Here is a 27118-nt window from a genome sequence, read left to right on the forward strand (position 1 = left end):
TAAAAGACAGCGGTAAATTCGAAGAACAATTTCACCCCCTCCGCCCCGCGTTGAAATCGGCGGGCGTGTAAACCGGGACGGTTTTACCCACCCTTTTTACATCGCGAATAACAAAAAGCTGCTTCTTCTTCTCCAATACAAGACACCGCGGAGGCATATCAGCAACGCGTTTTTCGCCGATTTTTACGTAGCTTCTGCAACACTTCGAGCCGCGATATATAACGGCGGCGCGATTTCGCGTTACGAAAAATTCCGCGGCGAGGAGGCGGACCGGAAACTTGATATCTTTATGACCGCGTACGGTGCCGCGGGTGCGGAACAAATTTCAAACAAAGCTGACTCGAAGCCACGATTTTTTTTTTTTTTACCCACTTTCCTAATGTTTTTCTCCAACCTCAAGAGCAACTGGACCTCGACTCGTTTATGTATTTGAACAACAATGCGCGCGTTTTTCGCGTTTTCAGCATCAACCACCGCACGGTCACATTTTCGGGCCGAATAATTTGGAAGAATAAATTAAAAGCTCTTTTATACTTTTCTTCCTTTTCCCTTTTCCCTTGTCTTTTTTTTTTTTTTTTTAATCCCCTCCCCCACCGCCGCCTTTCTTTGTTATAATAACAAGAAAGAGGACCGCATTTTAAACTCAGGGAGCAATTTTAAATCCGACGCTTATCTCACGCCCCGGTGACTATAAGGTCTAGATATTGGACGACTATGTACCGTGGCAAAAAGTAAATCTGGGCACAAAACTGCGCGATTAAATTTATCTGATTTTAACCCAACTGTGAATTGTATAGGCTTAATTTCGTTTAATCGTATCCAAGATTTTCTTCTCCTTAAATAAACTGTTCAATCGAATCTGATGGAGTTGTTTCACCGAACGACGAATATTTGTCTGGCTGGTTGGGATGCAATTTTGTTGATCGTAATTTAAGGATTTTTTTTACTTTTAGAAATACAAGAAACAAAATGCCAATGACCGTTCATCCAATAATTTGACATTGTTGAATCGAGGATCGAAAATTTGATCCTTTACAATGATTTGAACTAAAAAATATATTTGCGTTCGTAAAAATTAGTCGAATTTAGCCAGTCAAAAATAATATTGTTAAACAAATACGAAAATGTGTTAGAAAAATAGTTTCATGGATTTAACTAAAAACTGTTTAGGTGAATCAATTGGTGAACGATTTTTTGTTTAGTGTATTTGTAATTGGATAGAATTAATTTTTTTTTCTTTGTTTATTGCGTAACTCGCATTCTATTTTTTTAAGTTCTGTAAAAAATCAAGTTCTGTAATCGTTATATTATATTACTGATGATCGAAGAGGTGAAGCAGATTAACATATTACACCGAATGCGATTTTTTTCACAGATCGATTCTTCCACCGTCGTTTTTGAGTTTTTCCTTTTTCCAATCGCTTAGTTTCAACTTTTCCGTCAAAGAGAGACCAAGTTTCTAAGCGCGTCTGAGAACGAGCGAAGCAATTGACCTGGAATTTGAGAGAGGAATGCTTTTCAACCGTTTTCACCCGAGGCGTGAAACTGTCAGGTTAAAAAGTCAATCTTCTAATCCCGACTAAAAAAAGTTGTATAATTACAGCGACATTTCAAAAGTTCTACATCAATTTTTATTCGCCTACAGAGGATAAAAAGTAGGGAAAAATAGAAATCGTGAAGTTAGGTACGAGGAAAGAAAAATCGGGTAAAATCTCGAGTGTATATGTACGCACAGCTTTTTCAAATTGTCAATTCGCCGTGATAAAACCGAATGATGGAGAGTGATCTGCATCAGGTGCGACTTCCAATAACTCCTCACGTTATTATAACTTTCCCCCCGTCTCGATTTTTTTTTTTTTCTATTTTTCATCACACTTGCAAATTCGGATCAAAAACGCTTCGTCAAAAGGTTCCGAATTAATTTCACCAGTCGTGATGGCGATCGGTTTTGCAATTTGGGAAAAAGAAAAGGGAGGGAGAAGAAGCGTTCTGTCGCAAATTCGTTGGACGATATTTTACAATTTATAAACGAAGCTGAAAAATATTTTGATATTACTTGCAGAAAGTTTACGATAATTTTTGTATCCTATTTATTTTACCCGTTACGTAAATCAGGGTGCTCCTTTTTCAGATCATTTTTGAATTCCGACTAGCTTACCTCTTAAATCTAGCTTCAAGTAATTCAAAAATAATTCCATAATTTTTTCAAATTTTTTTCTCTGCTTTAACCCGTGCCCGCTAAACGGTGGAATTCCTTATTTGACCCTCTAGGTGGCACATTAAGTCCACCGAACAGATTTCGATCAAATTTGATACAGTTAGGTCTTTGAAACCGCCAATTACGAATCTGAACTCGAGATCTCAAAATTTGAAATAGCGGATTCAATATAGCGGACCGAAATCACAAGTCACTTGTGCCTTATTGGATCCGCCATTTTGAAATTTATAATTTCAACTTTAGATTCGTAATCAGCGACGTCAAAAACCCTCGAGTACCGAGTTTCGCCAAAATCGAATAATTTTTCGAATTTTGGTCCGCCATATTGGATCCGTGATTTTGAATTGCAAGATTTTGAGTTCAAATTCGAAACCAGCGACCCAAAAAACCTTCCTACACCAAATTTGATCTGATTTAATGTGAGCTTGAAAGTGTTAAATGGAAAAGTCCACCTTTTTGCAAGCACGGGTTAGAGTTGTGATAAAATTCTGAAAAAAATTAGGAAAACATATTTTAATTATTCGGAACCGATTTGTAGGTTGAGCCAGTCGAAATTAAAAAATAACTTTTTGAAGGACCAATTTAACGCACATACATACATTACATGAAATTCGACTGAATTCAAGTTTCACCCTCAAGCACAAATATAATTCGCGACACGCGTATACAAGTCAGAAAATCGATCGACGCGGCGGCGAGGCGACCGCGGAATTTGATATTAAAGCAAAATTGCGGCAATCAAATAATTCCGTAAACCCCAGAGGTTTTGCCGGGGAGTTGGATAGGAAGCCGCAAAACTTCATTTGAATTAGTCTTTATCAAAGTCTAGGCTCTTTCCGAAGCTGCAAAAGCTCCTCTCCGCATTGTCCATCCCCATTCCCCTCTCCCCTTCCAACCCCTCTTCAACGAGATGAAACTCCTCGTCTAGGATACGCTTTGAGAGGATAAAAAGCGCATCGTACCAAGGCAATAACAATGATAAAAACGACAAAGGAAGGGAGTTTGCAAAAAAAAAAAAAAACAAAAATGTTGTACGGGCGTATAAATTAAGATCTCCAGTTACTGTAACCAGAACAGTGTAAAAGGACAAACGAGACGTAAACGCGATGTAAAGTAATGTCGAGACAAGTCAAACATAGACGGAAGAAGTTTGTTGACGAAACAATTAACTGGATTATTTTACATCAACGTTCTTTACACAATACCGTTTATATGAATCCATTGTTGTTCGATATAAAATGAATCAGATATTTGCAAAGGTGTTTGCGAATGAAAGAAGGTGATACATTAAACGTTGAAAGAATGTTCAAATCAATATTCGACAATTGAAAATAAATCGTTGATTTAGCTCGATTACCCAGTTAAACAATTTTTCTTTGCAATAATGCAAAAGAATGAAATTAAAACTGCGAATCCAAATTCGTATCCAATACAATATAATGTAAAGATTTACGATTCAAGATGAAAATCAATTTGACTAATTATTTCAACTGCGTCTTTGTTACGATTACGATTTATCAAGTTGGATCGAAAAATTGAATTTCATTTATGCTTCACAATCCGTGATACTTTGCACGAATTGACAACGATGAAAAAAATAAAATGTAACGCATTTCATGATGTTAAAAAAAAAAAAAAAAAAAGAACACAAATATTTCAGGGTGTTAAAATTTCACAGGAATCACAGCTCATTCCATTCGAATGTACAACCAATTACCAGTATAATTTATGACAGTATTTTATTCGACCGTGTAATTTTTCTCTCGCTGTTGTTCTTCCCCTCGCAGTAAAGAAGGAAAAGAGACACAAAAAAAAAAACCAAAAAAAAAAAAACCAAAAAACCAGCGGTTATCAATAACGGAGTGAAATTGTCACCGTTTCGGCCACACGATTTTCGACGGTATGTAGAGGGAAAGAGGGGAGGATAATAGAGGAAAAAGAAATCGAAAGCAAAGGAAAAGGGGCAAAAAAAAAAAAACGGAGAAAAGAGGGGTGAGAAATGAGTGTATTATCACACGGGGAGGAGGCGAGAGAGAGAGAGAGAGAGAGAGTTGGGGTAACGAAGGGGTTTGGAAGGGCCGGGGGTTGGAAAAGCGTTCAACTCCCGGTGGTCCCCTTGGAATTACTTTCATCCCGTTTTATGATTCCTGTCTTTCCACCGCCTCGCCTGTGGCGGCCGGAGTCGGAGTTTGAAGTGGAGGAGGGTGGAATTCTCTCTGGAAGATGACAATGTCTGCAGGGATTTAATGCCCGGTGAGCAGGGCAGTTTTCGCCCTGCGCGTTCCGCTCTCACCGACGGGATCCTTTTTGGCCTCGGAAAAACCCTTTCAACGCTACGCGATCGTCCCGATTACGATTAAAATTACTCGCAATTAGTACCTCGTACCTAAGCCTGACCCCTCGAGTCACTTATTAATTGCCAACGAATTTTCATCCCCTCAGGAATAAGAGAAACCAAGAGAAAAAAAAAAAAAAAAAGAAAAAAGAAAGGAAACGAACCGCCGGAAATTATTTTGTGGGCAATTTGTACAACGTGTACGATGTGTAAACAAAATTATAAATTATAATAACGATAAATAAAAAATTTTTATATGTACACTTGGGGACAATGAATCTGATACGGCTAATTTCTCACACTAGACTGTTACGTTGGCTGCAAAGAGAAACCTACAGCGCCACAGTCGGCCGAGTGCGAAACTAAATCAATCTCAATAAACTTAACGTAACCCATGATCGTCGAATCTAACCTAAGAATTGACGTGTCAATCCAACAAGTCATTATGTGTCATTATCCCCGCGGTATTCTAAGGTTAGATTCGACGGTCATGTGTTATGTTACGTTTATTGAGATTGAATTAGTTTCGCCCTCGGCCGACTGTGGCGCTGTAGGTTTCTCAGTGTTGCCAACATAACTGTTTAGTGGAAAAAGTGAGCCGTCTCAGATTCGTTGTCCCTGAGTGTACGTACGCAGGTTATTCTAAACTTGAAGAAGAAAGAATCATACGTAGAAATTCAGCATAATGACGATTAATCATTTAAGGTTTCCCACCAAGAAGCAAGAATTTCAGATGTAAACATTTCACCTGCACGTTATATTCTTACTGGTACTTGAAGAGACGAAAATTTCTTAACACATTAGTAATTTGACTTCGATGATGAGTGAATTTTAATCTGAAAATCACAACATGAACACAATTTTTTTAACGCGTTTAAGAAAAAAAGAAACTCTTGCCCTTTTGTTCGAATAATTTTTGAATGAAGTTACGTAGTTTTTGGGTAACTCGTAAAATAATTTGTTACACCGTTCGCCTGGAATTTCGACCGGGAAAACGGTATCGCTGCTCTAACAGCCTGCTGCGATCGTTTCGTCCCGTTTGTTTGAATGGAGAATTATTTGCATAAATGACATAAAAAGGCTTACGGCAAAACGAGCGGAGTTCTTTCGGCGGTTGGCTGGATTCGCCGTTTCAGCAATTTATCCGTGCATAATGCGCAAGCCAACCAGGAAATCAACTTTTATGATGTATAAAGCGGTTGGCGATCTTTTTATTACAAGATGAAATTATACACGACGATGATGATGATGATAACGATGATGATGTTCGGGAGCGCTCCGACGGCAATTATTATCTACTCGGGGGAATCCTCGTCAAAGGTAAAAGTCAAAGGCAATATTCATCCCCCTTTTCAGTCACCCGATGTATTATCCCCTTAAAATTAAAAGCAGCACGCCACTCGGACTTTGACTAACTGTATTACTCGCAACGACGCGGAGCGGCAGTCGAGTCGGAGATATTAATTATTAGCTTTGTGTAAATGAAAATTCGCCGAATTATTTCTACCTCTCAAAATTCCATCCCCCCCCCCCCCCCCCCCCCACCCCACCCCGCCCCTTCCCTCGACGAATTGGGACAATGAATTTATCACTGCCGTAGAATTGAGCCGACGGATTTTCACCCTCTCTTCATCCGCCACTCACCGCACCTCATTCTCTTATCTCGAACGATTATATTGTCGGGATTTCAAAGGCGGTTGTGCATTCTCTTCCCTTTGTGCTTCAGCCTCCGTTATTAATTATAAATAAATATAAATTGAAACGAATAAGGCGCTCCGCGATTTCTCCAATTATTTTAATAAACAATTTTTCCCTACTGCAGATTATTTCCGAAAGCATTTTTTTTTTTTTTATCACCGAGAGAGATGCCGTATCGAATTAGGTATATATTTTCGCCGTTTTATTCCCGGATGTAGATCCTCAATAGAATTCCTTCTTCCTACGCCCGAGGAGAAATTTTTCAATTTTCATAACGCCAGGGAGAATGAGGGAGAGAAGGGAGATGACTCGGAGAGTTAACGTCAAAGAGGAACATCTCGAACTGAAGCTAAGCGACCGGCTTCATGTGCTCGGTAGAATTTTACCCGCGCCACAGCTGCAGCTGGACTGATGAACCGGAAGCCGATGCTCCCCTTTTATCCAAAGACCAAAGGAACGACGAAAAAAATAATCATTACGCCGCTTGGTCACAGGTTTAAGACGCAAACTGAAATAAATTTCAATCTTCGGCTCGCTTTTATAGATCTTCAAAATGAACAAAATCGATTCGAAGTGCGTTTTTTTTTTCTTACTAATCTTGGCGGGAAATTGATTCGATCGTAACGAGTTGAAAATAAATTCAGCAACCACAAGTATGAAATTTGTATGTTTAAAAATTCCATTCGTCAATTTTCGTGGAAATACAAACCATCGATTTTCAATACGCCCAAGTTATTTTTCACAATTATTTAATTGCAGACTAGAGTTTTTCATCCACGTAGTAAAAAACTGTTCAAAGCGCAGTGTAATTTCTTTTTCGTTTTTTTTTTTTTTTTTCAACCCTTCGAGTCAAATCTTATAACAAAATAGTATTCGATAGTTTTTGAGATCGCTGATTACGAATCTGAGATCTGATTTCAAAAATTGAAGACGAAAAAACTTTCAAATTTGATTGATTCTAGTCAAAAACTCTATGCAATGGTTTTCGGGGTCCCTGATTAGAAATCAGAAAACAAATTTTTTAAATTCAAGTTGGCGGACCCGATATGGTGGATTCAACATGGCGAACGAATATTTGATGGAATACGGTCAAAAAATTCCATGCAGTGGTTTTCGGGGTAAGCTGATTGGATTTGCCATACTGAATTTTCATCGTCTGATTTCAGATTCGTAATCAGCGATCCCGATAACCTCCGTGCAGAGTTTTTTTCTTCGGATTCGTTCGGAATTTGAATTTGTTCGTCCGCCATGATGTATTTTTAAAACGAGAATTCAGAGTCGTGATCAGCGGTTCCCAAAACATATAATTCAACTAAAACGTGTATTGTACATGTAATTTGTGTAAATATGTTGAATAATTCAGCAAATACACAAAAAATGGGTATAAAATAAGTGATAAGAATTCTTACCGGACTAATTCAAAGGGTTAACACGGCTTGGATTCAAATGAACGAAAATCCCTGTTTGATGGATCGTATAAACATTGTTCAAACGAGAATACATATTTCCCAGGGTGCAACCGCATCGCGTTTTATTAACATTAAATGAAGGAATTGGAAATAACGTTGCACCCACGCCACGCCGGCGAGTATCGATTATAACCGACATCGCGCCGCGGAGCTTTTATACTTCCTACCCAAGCTCCGATTTTCGCACAGCAATGCAAGCGAATAAAGCTCGTCGTACAATTTATTTTGCTCAAAGAACCGCACTGATATCTTTGTCCCGATGTAACTTTGATCGGGCGTGATCTTCCCCCTCGTTTCTAAGGTAGTTGATGTCTTTCCAATACCACGTCAACCGAGAAGCGTCGCTGAGGGAATTCCCGCTCTGGTTACCCGCCCTCGCGAGCTGCGACAGACCTCCACATATCCCTCGAATCGCCTACCCACATCCCTTTCGGATCCCGCAGACCACTCGACCTCCCTCCTCCTCTTCCCTCGCCCCGCTTTGAGCTACAGCCGAGACTTTGGGGAGCGTCTGTCTCGACCCCCGGAAGTAGGTAGGTTATGAAAATTTGATAAACCGGACAAAATTGTTGCTCGAGCAAGGAAGAAAGTACTTTTTTCCGAAAATGGAATTTTATTTTTTTTTAAATGATATTCATTTTTTATTATAATAACTAGTCAACGTTCTATCGAGACAAACTCGTAAGGCGTTTACTTTGCAGAAAATAATCTCTTCCGAGTTGAATGAACTATCCGTTGAGTATAATAAAGACGATGGAATTTACTAGATTTTCGACTGGTTTGAAGCGATTCGAAACGAAGCATCGACATCCAAAGTTTCACTTGTAATTCTGATATTTTAGATTTTCATTCCCTCGAAGAGATTTGAATAGCTTAAGAGTACAGTAACTCGTTAATACTGACGAAAACTAATAAGGATTATTATTTTTCGACAATTGCGCGGTTGATTTTCAAGTTTCAAGAGATTGTCCCGGTACAAATGCGACAGGTTACGTATGAGCGTAACCACAACCTTCATGCTGGTCGTGTAACGTTCTTCTCGAATTCAACGATATTGTAACGTACGAGTGAGAATCGTATTTCAAATTTCCCTTTTTCTCCGATTTTTCTTATTAGTTTTCATCTTTATTTCGTTGAAAAAGATATGGGGTTGGTCTATTGTACTCCTTGTTTGTCAGCACTATTTTGTCAAAACTTTCAACCACTCGTATATATAACGACAAGATTCCTTATAGGCAAATATCTGTAATCCATATGTATAACAGTTTTACCTGTGAGGGTTCGTGAAAAAAGTATCGTTAAAAAAAATGGGTAAAAAATTTATCCACTCACCTTGTGCTGTCCTAGGTTCTCCACGACGCAGGGGAGATTCGCGTCCCTCCCCAGGGCGACCGTAACATTTGGAATCGGCTCAGCGAACCTGGGCTCATCCGTCAGCGCTGCAAGCAAAAGCGTAAGGAAAAAAAAAAAAAAAAAACGAACTTTAGTCAGTGTGAAATGAGTGATTAAAAAACGAAAACTCTTCCAGTCGTTCATCGAAACAGAATTAAAGGGGGGGGGGGGGGGGGGGGGGGGGGGGGCAGGATTGGAGTTTAATGGCGAGAAATGAAAATTGAGGGTAAAATTTGGTCGTTGCATGATTTTGGGAATGTATACATATATATGTATATTGTTTTTCACGCGACTCTGGACCATATCCTAAATTTGAAAAACGGTTTAAATATTTTTTTTCACGCTTTCTCGTTCTTCGTATGAAAAACAAAAAAAAAATAAAAAAAACAAAAAAAGCATCTGGACCATGGTCGGCCGTACGTGGAAATTTCGTGTACGGATATTGTATACTAGAATAGAAAAAAAGAAAAAATATATTTTTTCAAACACGCACCACGTGTTGCAAGAATTTTGAAGTATCGTAAATATTATGCGAATTCCTTAACTGACTAAAAAATTTCGGGACGCCGATATGCGTTTCGTGGTGAAAAGACGCTACAGACTCTAGAAACTGCAACAGTGCAAAACTATGTGCAGAGTGCAAGGACGTCGCTATCTGTGTACCAGGATTACGTATGTGTATACATACATATATATATATATAGCGAGGGACGGAGCGTGCCGGTGAATTATCGCGAGTGATAACGAGCCTGGACATACCTGGCTAACGAACCATGAATTTTAAAATAATTACCCAGCTGCAGCACTTGCACACCTACTGGAGGAGTATGCGACTGCGCCGTGAACGAGGCTACTCATGCAATGCCGTTAGTGAATGATAAAACAGCAAGACTCCGACCCCGTTGTTTTGCTAATTGCTAATATTCCGTTTAGTCTGGAACTCAATTGGTCTCGCTGAGAAGACGTTTCGCGTAGAACGCAGAAGAAGATTTTTAGCTACAATCCGGTGCAGCCGTTAGTGAAAATGGGATTTCACATTGAGTGAAAAAAAAAAAAAAAAGTTGAATCAATCAAATGTGCGGTTACGGTCGGCGAAATTAATTTTTATTTGTGTCAATTCAAAATTTGTAAGTCTAAGGAAGTGTTTATAGGTGGACTTTTTGAGGTGTAGCAGTGGATATCGGATGGAGGTCGAAAGTGGAACGTCACAATAACTTTACGTTAACGTTTATGTTTTTTAATAAGGCTGAAGTGAGTAACGTTATTGTAACGATTATCGTTTCGTAAAATCGTTATTTCACAATTGCGATAAAGTTGAAAATCAATATGATAACTGAAGTGAGAGCCCATGGATTGAGGATCAATTCACTCAATTAACATGGTGAAAAAACACAAAAATTTATCCAAGCGAGATATTTCCAGGCAATTTCATAGATAGGTCTCATTGGTTGGCATATCGAAGGCATTTTCTCATACTTATACACAAGGAACGGATATATAAATTATGTACAAGATTAGGATCTATCTGTATATGAACCCTTTTGGTTATACGACAATGTCCTTGAAAATATGCCTTACGAGAATTATTAATAAATTTAGAACCATTTTGTTTTTGCATCTTTCAAAGGCATTGTGAAATAATTAGACACAACAGATTGCCAAAAGTTGCCCGCACTTTTACAACCAACTATTTGAGTAACAGAGCAGGGAAATATGGTCCACATGCAAAGTTGACTGTTTTGAAGCTGCTCAATGTTTCTCATCCGACTCAAACCAACTCCTAGATCATAACACGTAACTGGTCAATGGCAGCGTTCTCGTTATCCTGAAGGAGATTCATCGGAGTTATTCGACGCAGGAGCATCTGGTTCTTCGTCATTGTCCTCGGGGATCAGGATACAGCAGTTCGAGCAGGCATGTGAAGGGAACTCGAGTAAGAGATGAGACAAGCCGATGCCCGTTGGGCGAAGGAGATCGATCACGTAGTCGACAGTGTGTCGAATTCCGTTTGACGTAACTTCTAACTCCAGAGTGACCCCGGAGATCACCCACACTCTCAGGCTTGGCAAAGTTTACATCGTTCCCCTGCAGACTAGACAAGAGTGTGTATAAGGCAGGTAGTTGGCTGCTCGGTGAACTGGAAGAATCCGAGGATCGATTCAACTTCAAGAAGCTGCTTCATCCACTGACCGAAGATGTACACACGGTGATTCATCTCGAGTCTGCTCACTCGATTCGATTTTCGGTGTAAATTGCGCACGAGTTTTGATAACGCCGATTATACCACCATGTCCATGATTTTTATTGTTGACCTACAACTTGAAACGGTTATCGGGATGCGATGATTTCAACACTGCCTTGGTACCATTTCGGTTATCTTATCGGATTAATGACACCAATAGTCCGAAGTCTGAAGTCTGTACACACCGTTTATATCGAATTTAGAATATCACCAAAACTTGAAGCTATTTGAAAACGAACCAATGATATGGTAACGGAGCTCAGTCGTACAGGCTCATTAATTTTGAATTATTCTCACGGTTGTAATTTTTTGGAAGAATGCTCAGACTTCAGTTGCCACTGAGGATCAAGCGATTATGATATCATCTGTCAAATCACTGCTGTAAAATTGAACGAAAAATGGACTAGAAGTATTACACAGAGTTTCAAAAATGAAAATTTATCTCCTGGTGTGTTTTGTTGAGGAAAGTTTCATCACAGTGAGCAATACGGTGAAATAGAATGACGAAGATTTTTAGAACGTGCTTTCAGTGATCCGAGAATGAAATCAATATGTCGAGATCAAAACTATGGATAATGGTAGCTTTGGCAATAATTTCCGTTACAGTGACAATGAGGAATTTCGAATCGCTATCAGCAGCATTAAGTGAATACAAAGTTGCCGTGAGTAGCGGGAACTTTTTGAATTCGAAAGCAGCTCGAGGCAACGAAAGCATTGAGCGGCGTATTTTGCTGTGGACGAACTTGTTCGGTGACAAGTGGTTCTACATGGGTAAAACCGGCCACTTCGATAGCTGTCCAAACAGATACAAGAACTGCGAGGTAACGCGTTCGAGAAACCTCACCGAGGTGACCAAATTCGACGCGATACTCTTTCATAGTAACGAACTGCGCCTTGACGACCTTCCGGAATACAGGGAGCCCCACCAACGGTACGTGTACGTGAACCTCGAGAGTCCGGCCACGCGGACATTCCAACTTGATACCTTCTTCGAAGACTTCTTCAACACGACTATGACCTACAGACTCGACAGCGACATTCCTTGGCTGTACAAAGTGATGCGGAACATCGATACCGGCCAGGTGGTCGCCCCTCTTGAACATCCTGAATGGTCCCAACCTTCGGACGACCCGATGAGGCTCAGGCTCGACGTGACGTTTGAGGGGAAGATCAAACCCATCGCGTGGCTCGTCAGCAACTGCAAGACTCCGGGCAAGCGCGAACTCTACGTCAACGAGCTCCGGAAGTACGTGCAGGTAGACGTAATTGGGAAATGTTCGAAAGTCTCCGATCATAGTCCCAAGTGTCCCAGGTCGAAGGACTGCTTCGCTGAATTCATTGAAAAGGACTACTTCTTCTATCTATCGTTCGAGAATTCCTTGTGCACGGATTACGTCACTGAAAAATTATTCAACGCTCTCAGGTATGAACTTGTCTTAATATCTGTAATTGGAACGAGTCGTGAATAATTGTTCAAGGTCAGCGGTGCTCGAAGTGCGATGCGAAATATTCCGTAATTCGTAGGATCGTTTCGAGTCTCGTGAATTCGTGATTCCATTACGTCCCACATAATCTTGGAAGGTCCGTTACTGATTGCCTCTGTGATGTATCAAGGTCTTCGGAAGTCCGTTGGTTCGCAGATGCCATCAAATTTTCCATGATAACAATGAACGTCGGCATTTCAAATCCAGATTTGATTCTGTTTCAGTTACCACATCATCCCGGTGGTTTACGGCGCACAGTGGTCCGAAAGCCCGAATTCTTGGCCAAAACTAATAACTCAAATATTTCTCAGTGAAAATTGCTAGTATTACCATACCTACAGTTTTTTGGCTTGCTGGTTTCGAAAATGAATGCAAAAATGCGAAATTCAAAATGGCGGCCCCAAAATGGCGGATGTTTTTCGCGAAAAATGATACCAATTTGCTGAAATTCATACTAGTAATGTTTTTGGGGTCGCTGATTCCGAAAAAAAAAACAAAAATGTAAAATTCAAAATGGCGGCCCCAAAATGGCGGATGTTTTTCGCGAAAAATGATACCAATTCGCTGAAATTCATACTAGTAATGTTTTTGGGGTCGCTGATTCCGAAAAAAAGAACAAAAATGCAAAATTCAAAATGGCGGCCCCAAAATGGCGGGTGTTTTTCGCGAAAAATGATACCAATTCGCTGAAATTCATACTAGTAATGTTTTTGGGGTCGCTGATTCCGAAAAAAAGATCAAAAATGCAAAATTCAAAATGGCGGCCCCAAAATGGCGGATGTTTTTCGCGAAAAATGATACCAATTCGCTGAAATTCATACTAGTAACGTTTTTGGGGTCGCTGATTCCGAAAACGAATACAAAAATGCGAAATTAAAAATGATGGACCGAAAATGGCGGGAATATTCCGTGAAAAATGATACAACTTTGTTGAAAGTGATATTTTGTAAATTAATTTCTTTAATTCTTACAGATTTTTTTCTTATAAAACAAAATAACATAATTTTTAAAGATACATACTAATCGCTATCTGAATACTCATCATCGACGTCGTTTTGATGAATGACGTTGTCTGCGTCGCCTTCTTCAAAACTAAACTTTTCATAACTTAGAAGCGCGATCGCTTCATGAAACAAACTTTTTCCCATTTTGGGATGTGCCTTTCGCAAACTCGAAATAAGCGGGTCTGAAGAAGCTAGAAGTCGGAGAAATATATCTTCAATATTTTTTTCTCTCGAGCATTTTCGTGAGTAACGTTCGCGGTAATTCCGTACGTCTTTATTTCGCGACTCCTGAGCTTCTTCAGAGAGCTGTCCTATTGGCAAAATGGCTAATTCGACAATCCGTGGGCCATGCATAAGTACCTTATGTACAGTTGTGGACATACAATACCATGGGTATAATTCAACGAATCGATCAGCAGTCTCGTTGCAAATATTTTACTTACTTTTAATAATTTATAAATCAGAATTATTCACTTTCGTGATAATATTCAGTAGTGCGAGTCCAATGAAATTCAAATTGGACACTATGTACATTACATCAGATACATTTGTAACAGTCCTCAGGTATATGTATACAAAAGAAAAAGTCTGCATCGCCGCGCTACACTAATCCCACGAGGCGGGACACGAGGCTCCGACCGAGTCGACAAAACACTGCTTCAAAGAATGCTTATTTTTGACCAATGGAGCAAAAACGAGCAGGCGATGCCAACGGTTTCACATTCTCTATACTTTTTCACACTAGGAATCGTTGAGATCTCCGCAGGATCTCCGGGGATCATAACTAATTCTCTACAGATAGTAATGCAATTCAATGAAATAGGTTATTTTGCAGCACTCGTATTGCATCATTAATATCATCGCCATAAATTCCGAAACTTGGTTCTTTCACAAAATTTATGTAATTCACTTACCTTGAGGAATAATATCCATTTTGGTTGACTCGATTTTGATGCAAATTGAAAAAACTATAGCCTTTTTTATCCCGCGCTCGAAAACGTGCACACACCACAGTCCCGCGCGAGTCTTGACAAAGGTCACTTTCGAGGGTTTACCACAGGCCATAGAATGAATATAAACATCTGTCCTTTTGGATTTCAAAGCTCTGATGCTATCTATTGACAAATATGTGAAGCTTTACCTCGGATGATAACTTTTGGTTTTGGGGGTTTTGGCCAGGAATTCGGGCTTTCGGACCACTGTGCGGCGGTGCAAACTACAGCAGATTCGCGCCGCCGCATTCGTACATAGACGCCCTGGACTTCGAGAGTCCAAAACAGCTTGCCGAATTTTTGACCAGCTTATCGAAGGACCGTGAAGCGTACCTGTCCTACTTTTGGTGGAAGAAGTTTTACGAAGTGGCTTCTCCGAACCATGGGACTCTCTGTAACCTCTGTCGATTACTCAACGAGCCTGAAGGGAAATCAAAAACTTATTCGCGTATCAGCAGCTGGTATGCGGAGGATCAATGTCCGATTCAGGACAGGTTCAGCAACGGGAAGTTTGCCACAAAAGCGTCGAGAGCTCGTATATGAATGAAAAAGAAAAGCGGAGATCATGCAGATGCTAGAGGAAGATACGGAAAAGGTAAAGTCCAGTTTGACACTTGCACAGCTGGTCGGCGATATCGCGATTCGTTCGGAAATGGGTCTGAATTATCGATCATCAGAACATTGATCATCGTAATGTCCCTCGACCGTTTGTCATACGTTCGAAATTTTCCTTTCGGACTTATTGTTGTTTGAGCAAGAATTCGATCACTTGAGATCCTGAACGCCCAGACTGCATTTGAGTGTTACCTAATTACGTTAAAAGGAGTGCTTCAATTTTCGTTTGAGTTATGTCCCTCAGCTTCAAAGTGATCTAATGGTGAGAGCTCGTTCTCCGCTCCAAGAGCTGCCTGAACCACCCGACTCTACGAGACGCGAAGCTTCCGTTTTGCACTAGGCAAACGTTACTTATGAACGCTTCAATTCTTGGTAGCGATTATTTATAGTCTGTAAATTGATAGAACTTTCGCAACTGCATTTTTTTATTCGTTGCAAGTGCGCCAAGCTGCAAAGAATTGGACTTTATTAAAAATACGTTGCCACAAGTTTTTGATAACCAATAACACAGATGAGAGTTTAGTGGGATCAATAGTTCTAGAACTGAATAATGATTTCGAGTTTCCTACATAAAAATTAGTATAATTCTGTGCATAATACATATTCATGAATTCATCGATCAAAGAAGGAATTAAAAATAGAAAAACGAATAGTGCTAATAAGGATAAAAAACTTACATCGTTATCTTGGAAAAATAAAGTTTTCAGTATTATTACGAAGAGCAAAATAACTAACTGTACTCCAAGAAAATTGTCCAGATTTCCGAATGATGTTAATAAAATGTGACAAATAATAATATCCACGAACGAATGAGTGAATGAATTAGAATAGTACACAATTATTTCAGAATTGGATAAAAATAATTACTCACGACTAGTAAAGTAACAAGACGGAAGCTTTTTGATTCGGCCACTCCCACGCCCTGATAACGATTAAAATTTCGACCTCAGGGGTTGTAATGTCATTTGAAGATTCGCCGGATGAGATTTAACCTTTCAATTTGCACGGAGTTCGGAGGAACGAACGTCACGAAGCGAGTGCATGAAGGGATCGGATCGAGGATAAACTTTTCCACGGGGGTGTAAGGTGTGGGGGGTTGGCGAGCACAAGGGTGGCTGCGTGGCCAGGATGTTAACCCCGAGGCGCAACCGGCACGGCGAATAATCAGCCGTGTTTCACACGTTCTCGTCACGCTTTCAGAACAGCTTTGCCCCGCGAAAAGTGGCCAACCCCTCCTCGAATGTTATTTTTCAAAATATAATTCGCCCCTGACTCGGCTCAAAACACACATCGAGTCAATTTTCGAAACGCCCCGAGTGCTGCAGCTTTGCACCCTCCGCGTTTCTTGGAAGTGAAAAAAAAATCAGGAACAGAATAAAGAGAGAGAGAGAGAGAGAGCGAAAGGGAAAGGATCAAATGAAGTTCGGAAAAAGACGTTTATGAGGGTAAAAATCCAGAACATTCACATACGACCCTCAAAATTTGTGCCGAATTACTTATATCGGATCACGGATGATCGGATTTTATCAACCTACCAATAAAAAATACCCTGGAACAAATTTTGCGAATGACAATCGTCACGAGAATCTACGTGTATGTATAGCCTGGAGCCCAGACCGAAAGTTACAGCAACGCGTACAACCGATGGAGAAAAGCTTTGCGCTCGTAGCTTTCTATTTAATCGCTATTTTACGTTCGTTCGTATATATACAGCCACCCATTTACGATTCTTCGGTTATTTCATCGGTCCCTGCCAAACTGAACGTGGCCAGTTTTTCCGAACGAAAGTCCGACCGGAAACTTAGCTAGTTTTTGTGTCCACAACCGTTAAAATTTTGCCCGTATGCGTTATAGGAATTTTTCCATTTCATTACCGGCCTACAAATAAACCGGGAATTTCGTGCGGATTTACTCAGCAATCTCAGTTACACCAACCCGAATTTTTGGCCAGTTCGCAAGTGTCTGAAAAACATGACAGGAGACCACGAAAGATTGGAAAATTTTTTGCAAAGCTTGGAGAATAAGGTACCTTGATGGGTTTGGAAGTTATGAATTATTCACTAAATAGTGATGACTCGATTCATTCTTCTAGACTTTACAGGACGATCTAAAAAGAGAATTATAGAAAATTCCAGGAAATATTGAAAAAAATTTCTAAACCCTGCAAAATATTGTAGCTTAATTAGCTTGCAAGTTGTGAGTTATTTATTGAATAGGGGTGACTCGATTTACTGTTCCAGATATTTCAAGACGATCTTAAAACAGAATTATAACAGATATCAGGAAAAATTGGAAAAATTTTCAGAGTCCAGCAAAAGTGATTTCTTCCTTGTTCAAAAGCTGTACAATTTTGACCCCAACTATTTATAATTGTTTTCTGATTCGTGTGGTATATGAAATAACACAAATCTATTATATTCGATTTTCCACGCAAGGCTTGGCGAAAATGCGATCAAGGTGCTTCATTTTCTTGAAATTCAAAAACGCTGACGCGGAGGTGAGGCGAGGTGAGGCGACGCAACTCCGTCGAGAAAGGCGGTTCTTTTAGAGCTTCCGCGTCGTAATATCGGCTCCGTCCAACAAGTCTAGTTTCTCAAGCTAGAAAGATATCCTACGAAAACCCGAGAAGCTTTTTCTCGTACTATATGCATGATGCGCGAGTAACGTGTGCAGGGTAACGTGGAATACACACGGTCTGCGTTCGCTTATACAGAACCTGCCACTTCGACCGAGAACCGTCTTCGTTCCTCGAATTTCCGTTCCAGTTAACGTCAAATTCCCAGACATTTCCGCACTCCCTGAGAAACGAGATAAGCAAAACTTCATTCAACATTTTCGAAAAATCTTCAAGTGTAGCTTCACCTCCGATCGTGTTCGTGCAAATTTCACTTTGAGGAAAGAAAATTTTTGTGAGGATAAAAGAGTCGATTCGTTAATCAATCGTTCATATATTAGCTTAGGTGTATCTGTACGAGTATTTTTTTTAATCCAACTGACCGAAATTTTTGTTTTTAATAATAAACGTAGTATAGATATTACGAATACAATGGAAGTCAAATATCGTTTAACGCAACAGCTCATTAAACATTTTATTAATGATTCTTTTCGATCATTTTACTCTCGCATTAATAATTTTTGTCACCAGTGTTGGTTCAGTTGAAAATTGCGATGGTTTTTATTTTGTTGACCAAATTTTTCGGGTAAGTAGTGTTTGCTACCAACCTCCTCCTCAACCTTCAATACCAGCTATAACTTCGGAGGCAAAATACTTGGCGTCCAAATTTAGAGTCGATTCTGCGCCATTGAACTGATGCGATGAAAAAACGTCAGATTCAGAGTTAAAAGTCGATCAACAGCGAACACTATTGGAAGCCAATCGCTGGGCAGACAGTTTTTCGGTAGCTGTATATTTCGCTTTTATCCATCCGACGTCAACGAAGTACAATATTTTCATTCCTGCATCATCCGGATTTTGAACTTGTATGTGAAAATCGGAGATTCCACTGTACACACTTTCCGAAGCAGATAAAACTCCCGGGGATCGTTTCGATTTTCACTGGATTTAAAAAAAAAAACTTTTTCAATACCCTATAATCGAGTTGCAGATTCGGTTCTCAAAGTCCGTATAAACGTGGAGCGTAAAAAGCAGATCAATCCGTGAGATTCCGGGTGTAAAGAAGAGCGTGAAACGAAAAGCGTTTCGTTTTTTTCGACATGTGTGTTACACTCAACGGTGGGTCAAACGTCGAGGGTGAAAGCTGTGAAAGCTGACCGTTCCAGTTTGAAGGGTGAGGAATAAAAAAAATAAAAAAAATAAAAAACGTAAAAACGTAAACCCAACGAAATAGAAAATGGAGAGATCGAGAAAAGGGTGTCGAGGGATGAAAAAGCCACCGTCGGTGAGAGATCGCGTGTGCAGGATATTATAACGTCGTACGCAGAAGCTCAAATAGAGAGTCGAAACGAAGAGGGATGTTGGAGTAGAAAAAAATAAAAAAAAAAAAAAATAAGGGCTGGCCGCTTGCAGCAGTAAGTCAAAAAGCAATTGAGCCTCCGACAAACGGCTCTATCACCCCCTCCCCCCCCCCGCCGTCGCTCCCTCCGCCAGGGGTGTTAGGTTAGGTATTTTTCAGATGAAACTCCATAAAGTACGTCGCGGCCAAATATCACCAAAATTTATCCGGCAGTCCTGTAAGAGTCGGACAATCTTATGCCGGCCGTAGGAAGGACGAAGGTTTCGGCTTTCCAAGGTATCCAATATACCCGAAGCGGGACGGTTTTGCCACATGTATGTACAGAAGCGTGGAGTCCGTGGTATATTTATATATATATATATATATATGTAAGGTATAAGGTCTCAAGGATTCCATCCTTCACGCGAAGATGGGCCGATGGGTCCTGCGAAGGACATCTATAATTCAGGTTAAGAGCACGGCGGAGGCGCATGGCATGAGGGGCAGGGGGGGGGGGGGGGAGGTCGAGAAAAGTGGAAGGGTGACTGGTGAAGGGTGTCGGTAGGGGATTTCGAATGCCTCTACCCTCGGAGCCAAGAGAGCAAGAAGATACGCTGAGAATGATCCGGGGAGTCGAAGTGCGTCTGAGAGGCCTGTAATTTCTTTTTATCTTTATTCGCCCCGATTCGATACCACCCTCTGCTTCACCCCATATTTATTGCTTCGGAAAGTTGGGCACGTGTGCGTGCGTGTGTTCGCGGGGATGAGCAGCGGACCGGGGAGAAAGGTAGAGGAAGAGGAAGAGGAAAAGGAAACGGAAAAGAGAGAAAAGGGAGGGGAAAAAGTGTGTATGTGGGGGGGGGGGGGGGAGAAGGGCGGAAAGGTGCCGCTGATGGAAACAAACTGCCCGTGTCCCACCGACCTCACCCAAGCAATCGTAGATATCTCCTTCCCCCTCTTCTCCCCCCCACCCTCCCTCCCCCCCCAGCACGTCTGTCTTCCTATCGTTACCAATAGCCTTCGAAAGCTGCGGCTCACGGTATGTCATTAGTGCCTTGTTTGTTTGGTTTCTCTTCTTTTTTTTTTTTTTTACTCATTTGTTTGATTTTGTTTTTAATTTTTATTTTTCTTATTTTGCGTGCGCGCGAAAAAATCGAGATTACGACCGGCTGAATTATTATTCCTCCCGTGCAACATTCCGAAATGTTTTTTTTTTTTTTGCTCTTTCAATCTGGCGGATGTTTTTACGAATCGTTAGTTTTTACGGACGGTGAAATATCGTGTGCAAATGTCAAGGTTTCAGAAGAGAAAAAAAAGGGAAGAGGAAGAGAAGAAAAAAAAATTAAAAATTCCAAGTCGGATAACCAGTTTTTTTCTCGATACTTCTTATCGACGTGAAAAGGAAAGATTCTGTCGGTCTGTCGGACAAACTTTCGGAATGATCTCAAAAACGGACTCGGCGGACAAATGAAAAAGGTTTTGAAAGCAAGATTGGAAGATAAAAAAAAAAAAAAAAAAAAATGTTTTCTGAATATTACAAGATTTCAATATTTTTTTTTTTTTTTTTTTAAATAAATATGTAAATTGGGTAAAACATAATCGTTTATTGAGAGAAAGTATTTAAGAGGAAAAAGTATAGGTTTTACGATAAAACATTGAGAATCGATTCATTTCCGTTAGAACTGCCATGGAAGTTAAAATTGAATCGAATTGTTCAAAAGAACAAAACTTCGTTTCATAGAATTTCAAAATGCGAAAAGTCGAGATATTGTGGAACAGTGAAAACGTAGAAAATCCAAAGCGTGGCCACAGTCAAAATATATAACTAATCATATACCGTTCTAAATTTGCACTCTTCCATGTTTCGACTTCATGGATATTTTAAAATTCTATAAAAGATATTTTTAAAACGTAATCTATTTAATAATTAGAAAATACAAAAATGTATAACCGCTTCGCGACTCTCTTCTACTTGTTCCTTCAAAAAATTCTGCGAAAAAAACCCGCGAACAGGGGTAGTTGGAATAATTTGTAATTGCGGTGAGCCTGAATTTATATGAGAAAAATGTTTGCAGAACAGAGACTCGTGCTGTGTCTTCGAGGCGATAAACGTGGTCGTTTGAACGGACCATTTCGCGCGATGATAATACAGTCGCGTTGTAATAATACAAGGGTTGAAAATACCGGGCAGTTGTTTCGGTGGAAGAATAGTAATCTTGAGGAAGTACCGACTCGCGCAAGGAGAATATGGTCATCGTATCAAGACCGTAAAACTTCTCGCTCGAACGGTCACCGATCCCGTGATTATGCGAAAGTGTGTCTGGAAAACAAGTTCGAGTCGTCAACCAGAGCTGAGTTTCTCATTTCTGTTTTCACATGTTCAAAAGTGTCGCTGCTGAATGGAAAATAAAAAACGAGGAATAACGCTGAGAAAAATTTTCGCAACAGTTGCAAGAAAATGTAGCAACAATGATCGTAATGAGAAAGAATAGTAACGGATACTAGACTTTCCGGTAACGGCTAGAAAATTAATTTTCATTTTCTATCTAGAACAATATTTTTCGATCGTGGTAAAAAATGAAAATATTCAAGGACTGACCGGTAATCGGAACTAAAAATTTCTCTCGGTGTGAAGCAAAATATTAACAACAATTTCACAATACTCACATATTATTCGACGATTACCGATCAACTTTGTACAAGTTTGAAGAATTGTGTGAATAAATAAATTATCGACACATCACCAAGGACCTGCTGTTTGACAAGTATTTTCACTATCGTCGCAACAATTATTCGAGTTATTTTTCTATGATAGAAAAGAGAAAAAAATGTATGTAAAAATGTCAGACGATTTGTGTAAAATTAATTTCCACAAACTTGTCGCAAAATTTCCTGACAATTGTGTTTTGTTTGAAAAATTTTTCCTTCCGTGACAAAATAACGTTGCAGTAAATAAACCGAAGACGATGAATTTCGGTTAAAATTTTTGAATTCTGTTCGACAGTTTTTTCTTTTTGCCTTTTGTCTTTTTTTTTTTTTTTGAAGTCAATCGATCATTTCGGAAAAGCTTGGGCAGCGATCTTGTTCGAGACCGAGTTACCTGGGGATCATAAATGTCGGTGTCCGGCGTTCGGTTCAATTAGCAGTAAACACGGAGCAATTGGCAGTCGACGAGGTTGTTTGCATCCAGACGCGTATGCAGCTGCAAGAGGAGCAGCTGTTAAATTCCATCCAGTCCTGATAACGGAATAGGAATTGGCCGAAGTCTATCGCTGCCAAGCAATACGATAACGGGAGGGAGTATCGGCCATGAGTCAGGAGCCGGAAGTGAGCTTTTCCAGGAATTCGATAGGGAGGCAAAGTTACGGATATCGCGTTCCACCCTCAAAGAAGAACCGGGGGAAGAATAAGTGACCGAAACTGCACTGGAACTGTTTTCGCTAACGGTTTGTTCACCGGAGCTTACGTTTTATCTGCGCAGAAAAGTCGAAGGATATCAACCCGGCAGTTCTGATATCCACACTGAGAGAAATTTTTAGTAACGGTTATCGCTCGGTCCTTAACTATTTTCATATTTTACCAAAGTCGAAAAATATTGTTGCAACTGTTGCGAAAATTTAATCCTCGTGCAACGATAAATTGACGTTAAAGCCTTGTTTAACTAAACAAGTGGAGTAAACCGAACAAACTGATTCTGCGTTGCAATTACCAAAAAAGGATCGACGATAGCGCAAGATTACAAAATTACAAAATGAGTAATTAAACAACGCAGTTTCGACACAAAGGACAATTTGTATCGAAGAAAAATTATAAAATGACAAAGAAAAAAAAAAAAAAAAGAACGCGCACGCGCGGTTGAATGATTGAATTCAAATATCGGCACGTTTTTTTTATCCACATTTTCACGAGTCAGATATGTAATTTAAATATGGCTGACTGATATTTTCGTGAATTTTTGATCATTTGGATTAAAATATTTACAAAACTACAGGTGAAAATGCGTTTTTTTTTTTTTAATTATTTTTTCGTAATTGACGAGAATTGATTATTACAAATTACAGTTTTCAGTATTTCATCCTTACGTTTCAAATGTCAAGTTTTAAATAATCAGTTACACAAAAACATGTTAGATACATCTCAAAAAATTATTTTACACGTATTTATCACTTCACATAAATATCAAAAACTCAGATTATTATCTTTACGTTTCTCCACTATCCGAAGAATCTCAAGTTTCACTTCGACGACTAAAGTTCTTTTTCTGACAATTGTTTTCACATCGAATAAAACGATGCATTTCTATGAATAAAAAAAAAAAAAAAAAAAAAAAGAAGCAATCCTTTCCCCCATAATTGGTAAAATCAATAATATAAAACCATTTTCCCTTCACATAAAATATCGTTATACATATACTTTACGTGTATATATATATATATATGTGTGTGTAAGGTATTTATATACAGACTGTTAGGAAATTTATCTGACGGATAAACGTGCCCGCCGAAGAGTTTATACGGAGGATTGAAGGAGGGGGAAAAGGGGAAGGGTGGAAGGAGGACGAGTGGGGATTTCAATAAAATCCCCGATTGTAAAATACGGATATACAGAGAGAGAGAGAGAGAGAGAGAGAGAGAGAGAGAGAGAGGGAGAAAGACTGTTCGGACTTATCATGGGTCAGTGGATCTCAAAGTCGGGAGGGCCCGATTCACCTCTCTCGCCTGAACGGCTGTAAATTGAACCCCGGACGCCATTTTGATGCCTCCTGCACCGTGTTTATCTTGTCCCTGATCAAGCACCGTGTTCCTTAAACTCGCGGGATTTTCCTTTATTTTATTTGTTTTTTTTTTGTTTTTTGTTTTCACATTTTATTTTCTTTTCTGCACTTTTCCAGTGCCCTTTCTCCTCTTCTTACACCGCTCGCGGAATACCGTATGAAGCGATAGATATCCGTCTATACACATAACAGGCAAGGTGCTCCGATATCTGGAAACCATCGACGTCTATCTGTGACCCTGATTTCCGGTCCGTTGGTAAACTATCGACCGGCTATCTCGGCGTGCCCCGAGAATCATACGCGGCTTTTTTAACATCCCTTTTCTCGAGTTGAACAAAAAAAAAGCTCTGGTTGAAACGTTGGAATTATATTGACGAGACGAGGAATCGCTACTTGATTTAAAATCTGCGATTACTGAAGGGGGGAAAATTTGATACGCTCGGTATGATTTTGTAAGCTCGTGACTTTGTGGGATTTTAGATCAGGTTTCTAAATTGTAACACGCAAAGTCTGGCTTCGAACCAACGAATTATTCCAAGTATCGGAATGTAACGTGTATCAAATTTCATCAAAATCATAAACACACCGGTTTGAACTTATTGTTTTGAAAAGCGTTGAAAAAGCTCGTCGTGAACGAATATTTAATACAATTAAACAGTTACGGAACATTTTCAAATGTCAAAGGTGAAAATAAAGGTATAACATTATACGTGTAGCATATTTCAGACGGTTCAAAGTCGGGTTAAAAGTCGAGCGTAAAAGGTCGACGACTCCCTGTAAAACACCGTAAAAGGTGAAGACGAGAATTAGGAAAAAAAATAAAAAGAAAGTAAATAAATAAATAAAGATGAAAAAAAAAATTAATCCTCCTTCCCACTTTTTCAGGTGACTAGGATTATCGGGTGAGAGAAAAGGAGGAAAGCAAAAAGAAGAAGAGACGTCGAATCCTTGCGGAGCGAAGGTTTTCCATGGTTGGTAAATTCACCCCCGGCGTACCGTCGTCGTGAGAATTTTCCGAGTTTCTTCGGCGCGTCGTCGCTCGGTTTCTCGAATAGAGTCGATGAGAGGGCACCTTTTGTAGGGGGAAAAGTAGTCGGCAATGCCGCGTTACCTGCCCGCCTACTTTACTGGCCGAAATGGAAGCGAAAGCACGAAAGGCGAAAGGCGAAAGGCGAGAAGCGAAGACGAGGGTGCGAGAGCTGGATGTTTCAGACTCCATTACTCGAATTGGGGTGGGAATTCCTCCCGGTCCCTAAGCATCCAGTTATATTTTGGTACCGAACTACCAAAGACGCCGAGGTCCGCTGAACGTTGCGTTTCTGTGTTTACCATCCACCCTGGAATATATATCGTCGGTATATTCCCGCTTATTCGCCTATGCACACGCAACACAAGCGTTAACAAGGTTGCATTGTTACCAGGTCCGAATTAAGGGGGCGCCGTATCCGAGGCTAAACTACAACAAAAAAAATAGAAAAAAAAGAAAAAAACAAAAAGAAAAGAAGAAAGAACTCCTGCAAGCTGGTTGAATAGGTTAAATTCAAAAAGTGGCGACAGAAAATCGAATTGACTAAGGTCGAGAAAAATATTTCTTTGTTACAATATTTCTGTCACGGAATTAAGTTTGTGTAAAATAGGATTACACAGGGAACAGATTTTATGTCACACTTTTTATCACGATATTGAGTATTGGGTTTAGTTGTGTTTCGTAGCTTTCCCTCCCCTCCCCCCCCCCCCCGCATTAACGCTGGTGAAATGAGCTTTTACATCTTTTGTATTCCATAGTTTTGTGTTTCTTGCTCGAGGTCTGTTTAGTCTGGACGAGTGTTAATCGAGTTGTGGTTTGATAAAAAAAACGTCCTGTTTTGACGCGTACTCATTCGGACAAAATATCGCGAACTTTTGAAAACTGTTGTAACAACTGACAGCGCCAAAAATTAACCTTTCGTTCTTTTTTTTTTTTTTTATTGCACCGTAAGGAGGCGTTTTCTGGGTACGAATTTAGAGCAAGTCCCGTCGATAGGGAAAAAATTTGGCGACTCGTGGTATTGATGACTTCTTATATCGGATACCAAAGAAAAGAAAAAAAAAATTTTTTTTAAATAAAAACACTCGAAACAATAAATTGGGCTTCGTGATTTTTATAATCTGCAATTGCGTATCGGGATCGAAAGCCCGAATGACATTTTTATGATCAATTGTGAGAACGCAAAGAAATTTCGTAGGTACCTCGATCACCTTCCAATTCCAACATCAATTAATGCTTGTAGATTAAGTTCGGTTTTTGTACCGAATTCCAATATATATATATAAATCATTTTCAACGACCTTGCGAATTTTTGCCCGAATGCAATTAACACTTGTGAAAGGTAAAAGACACGAGCTGTTCGTCAATTCAAGCGAAACGTGGTATGTATTTAGGAATTATCGCAGATTCCGTGTAATGAGTTGGTTATGTAATTAAAATTGAACCGTTCCATCAAGAGCCAAAGATAATTAATTCTAGTCCTTGTTTATTTGTGTTCACGCACTCGAATCGGCTTATTATTAATCACCGACATTATATATGTATATATTATATATATATATTATACAGGGTGTAGCATTATTGCCATCATTAGGTAATATCGACGTTGTTGTTCGATAGTTTAAATTTTCCCCGAGTCACTTATGCATGCCTATAGATCCAGCTTGTTCATCCCTGACTTCCCTCGTCTCTTCTTATCTCGCGCAGCGTTATGGGTGGATAGTTATAAGGTATAAGGTATAAGGTATATACATATAAGGTATATATCAGCGCGAGTCTCAAGTTTCTCTTTTTTTCTTACTCTCTCTCTCTCTCTCTCTCTCCTCCGCTTTTCTATCGGCAGCAGATGTTACCGCCATTGGACAATGACGGGGGAGACAAAGAACCCATGCAGCCGGGATATTCTAGACGTAAG

At 39.8% G+C, this 27118-nt stretch overlaps 2 protein-coding genes across 4 annotated transcripts in view; one reads left to right on the forward strand and one right to left on the reverse strand.

Moving 5' to 3' along the window:
• Window positions 1–27118, reverse strand: part of LOC124304959 (lachesin-like) — a 193282-nt gene that overhangs the window by 46465 nt on the left and 119699 nt on the right. For all 3 annotated transcript variants that reach the window (XM_046763783.1, XM_046763784.1, XM_046763782.1), the window contains exon 3: window positions 9053–9159. In XM_046763783.1, coding sequence (XP_046619739.1) covers window positions 9053–9159 — 107 coding nt within the window. The remainder of the gene's footprint in view (window positions 1–9052; window positions 9160–27118) is intronic.
• On the forward strand, window positions 11521–16295 carry LOC124304960 (alpha-(1,3)-fucosyltransferase C-like). Its single transcript, XM_046763786.1, has 3 exons — window positions 11521–12777; window positions 13063–13086; window positions 15047–16295. Exons 1-3 carry the CDS (start codon window positions 11906–11908, stop codon window positions 15375–15377), a joined length of 1227 nt encoding a protein of 408 aa, XP_046619742.1. The 5' UTR covers window positions 11521–11905; the 3' UTR covers window positions 15378–16295.

Source organism: Neodiprion virginianus, chromosome 5 (assembly GCF_021901495.1).
Source record: "Neodiprion virginianus isolate iyNeoVirg1 chromosome 5, iyNeoVirg1.1, whole genome shotgun sequence".
NCBI classification, from domain to species: Eukaryota; Metazoa; Arthropoda; class Insecta; order Hymenoptera; family Diprionidae; genus Neodiprion; species Neodiprion virginianus.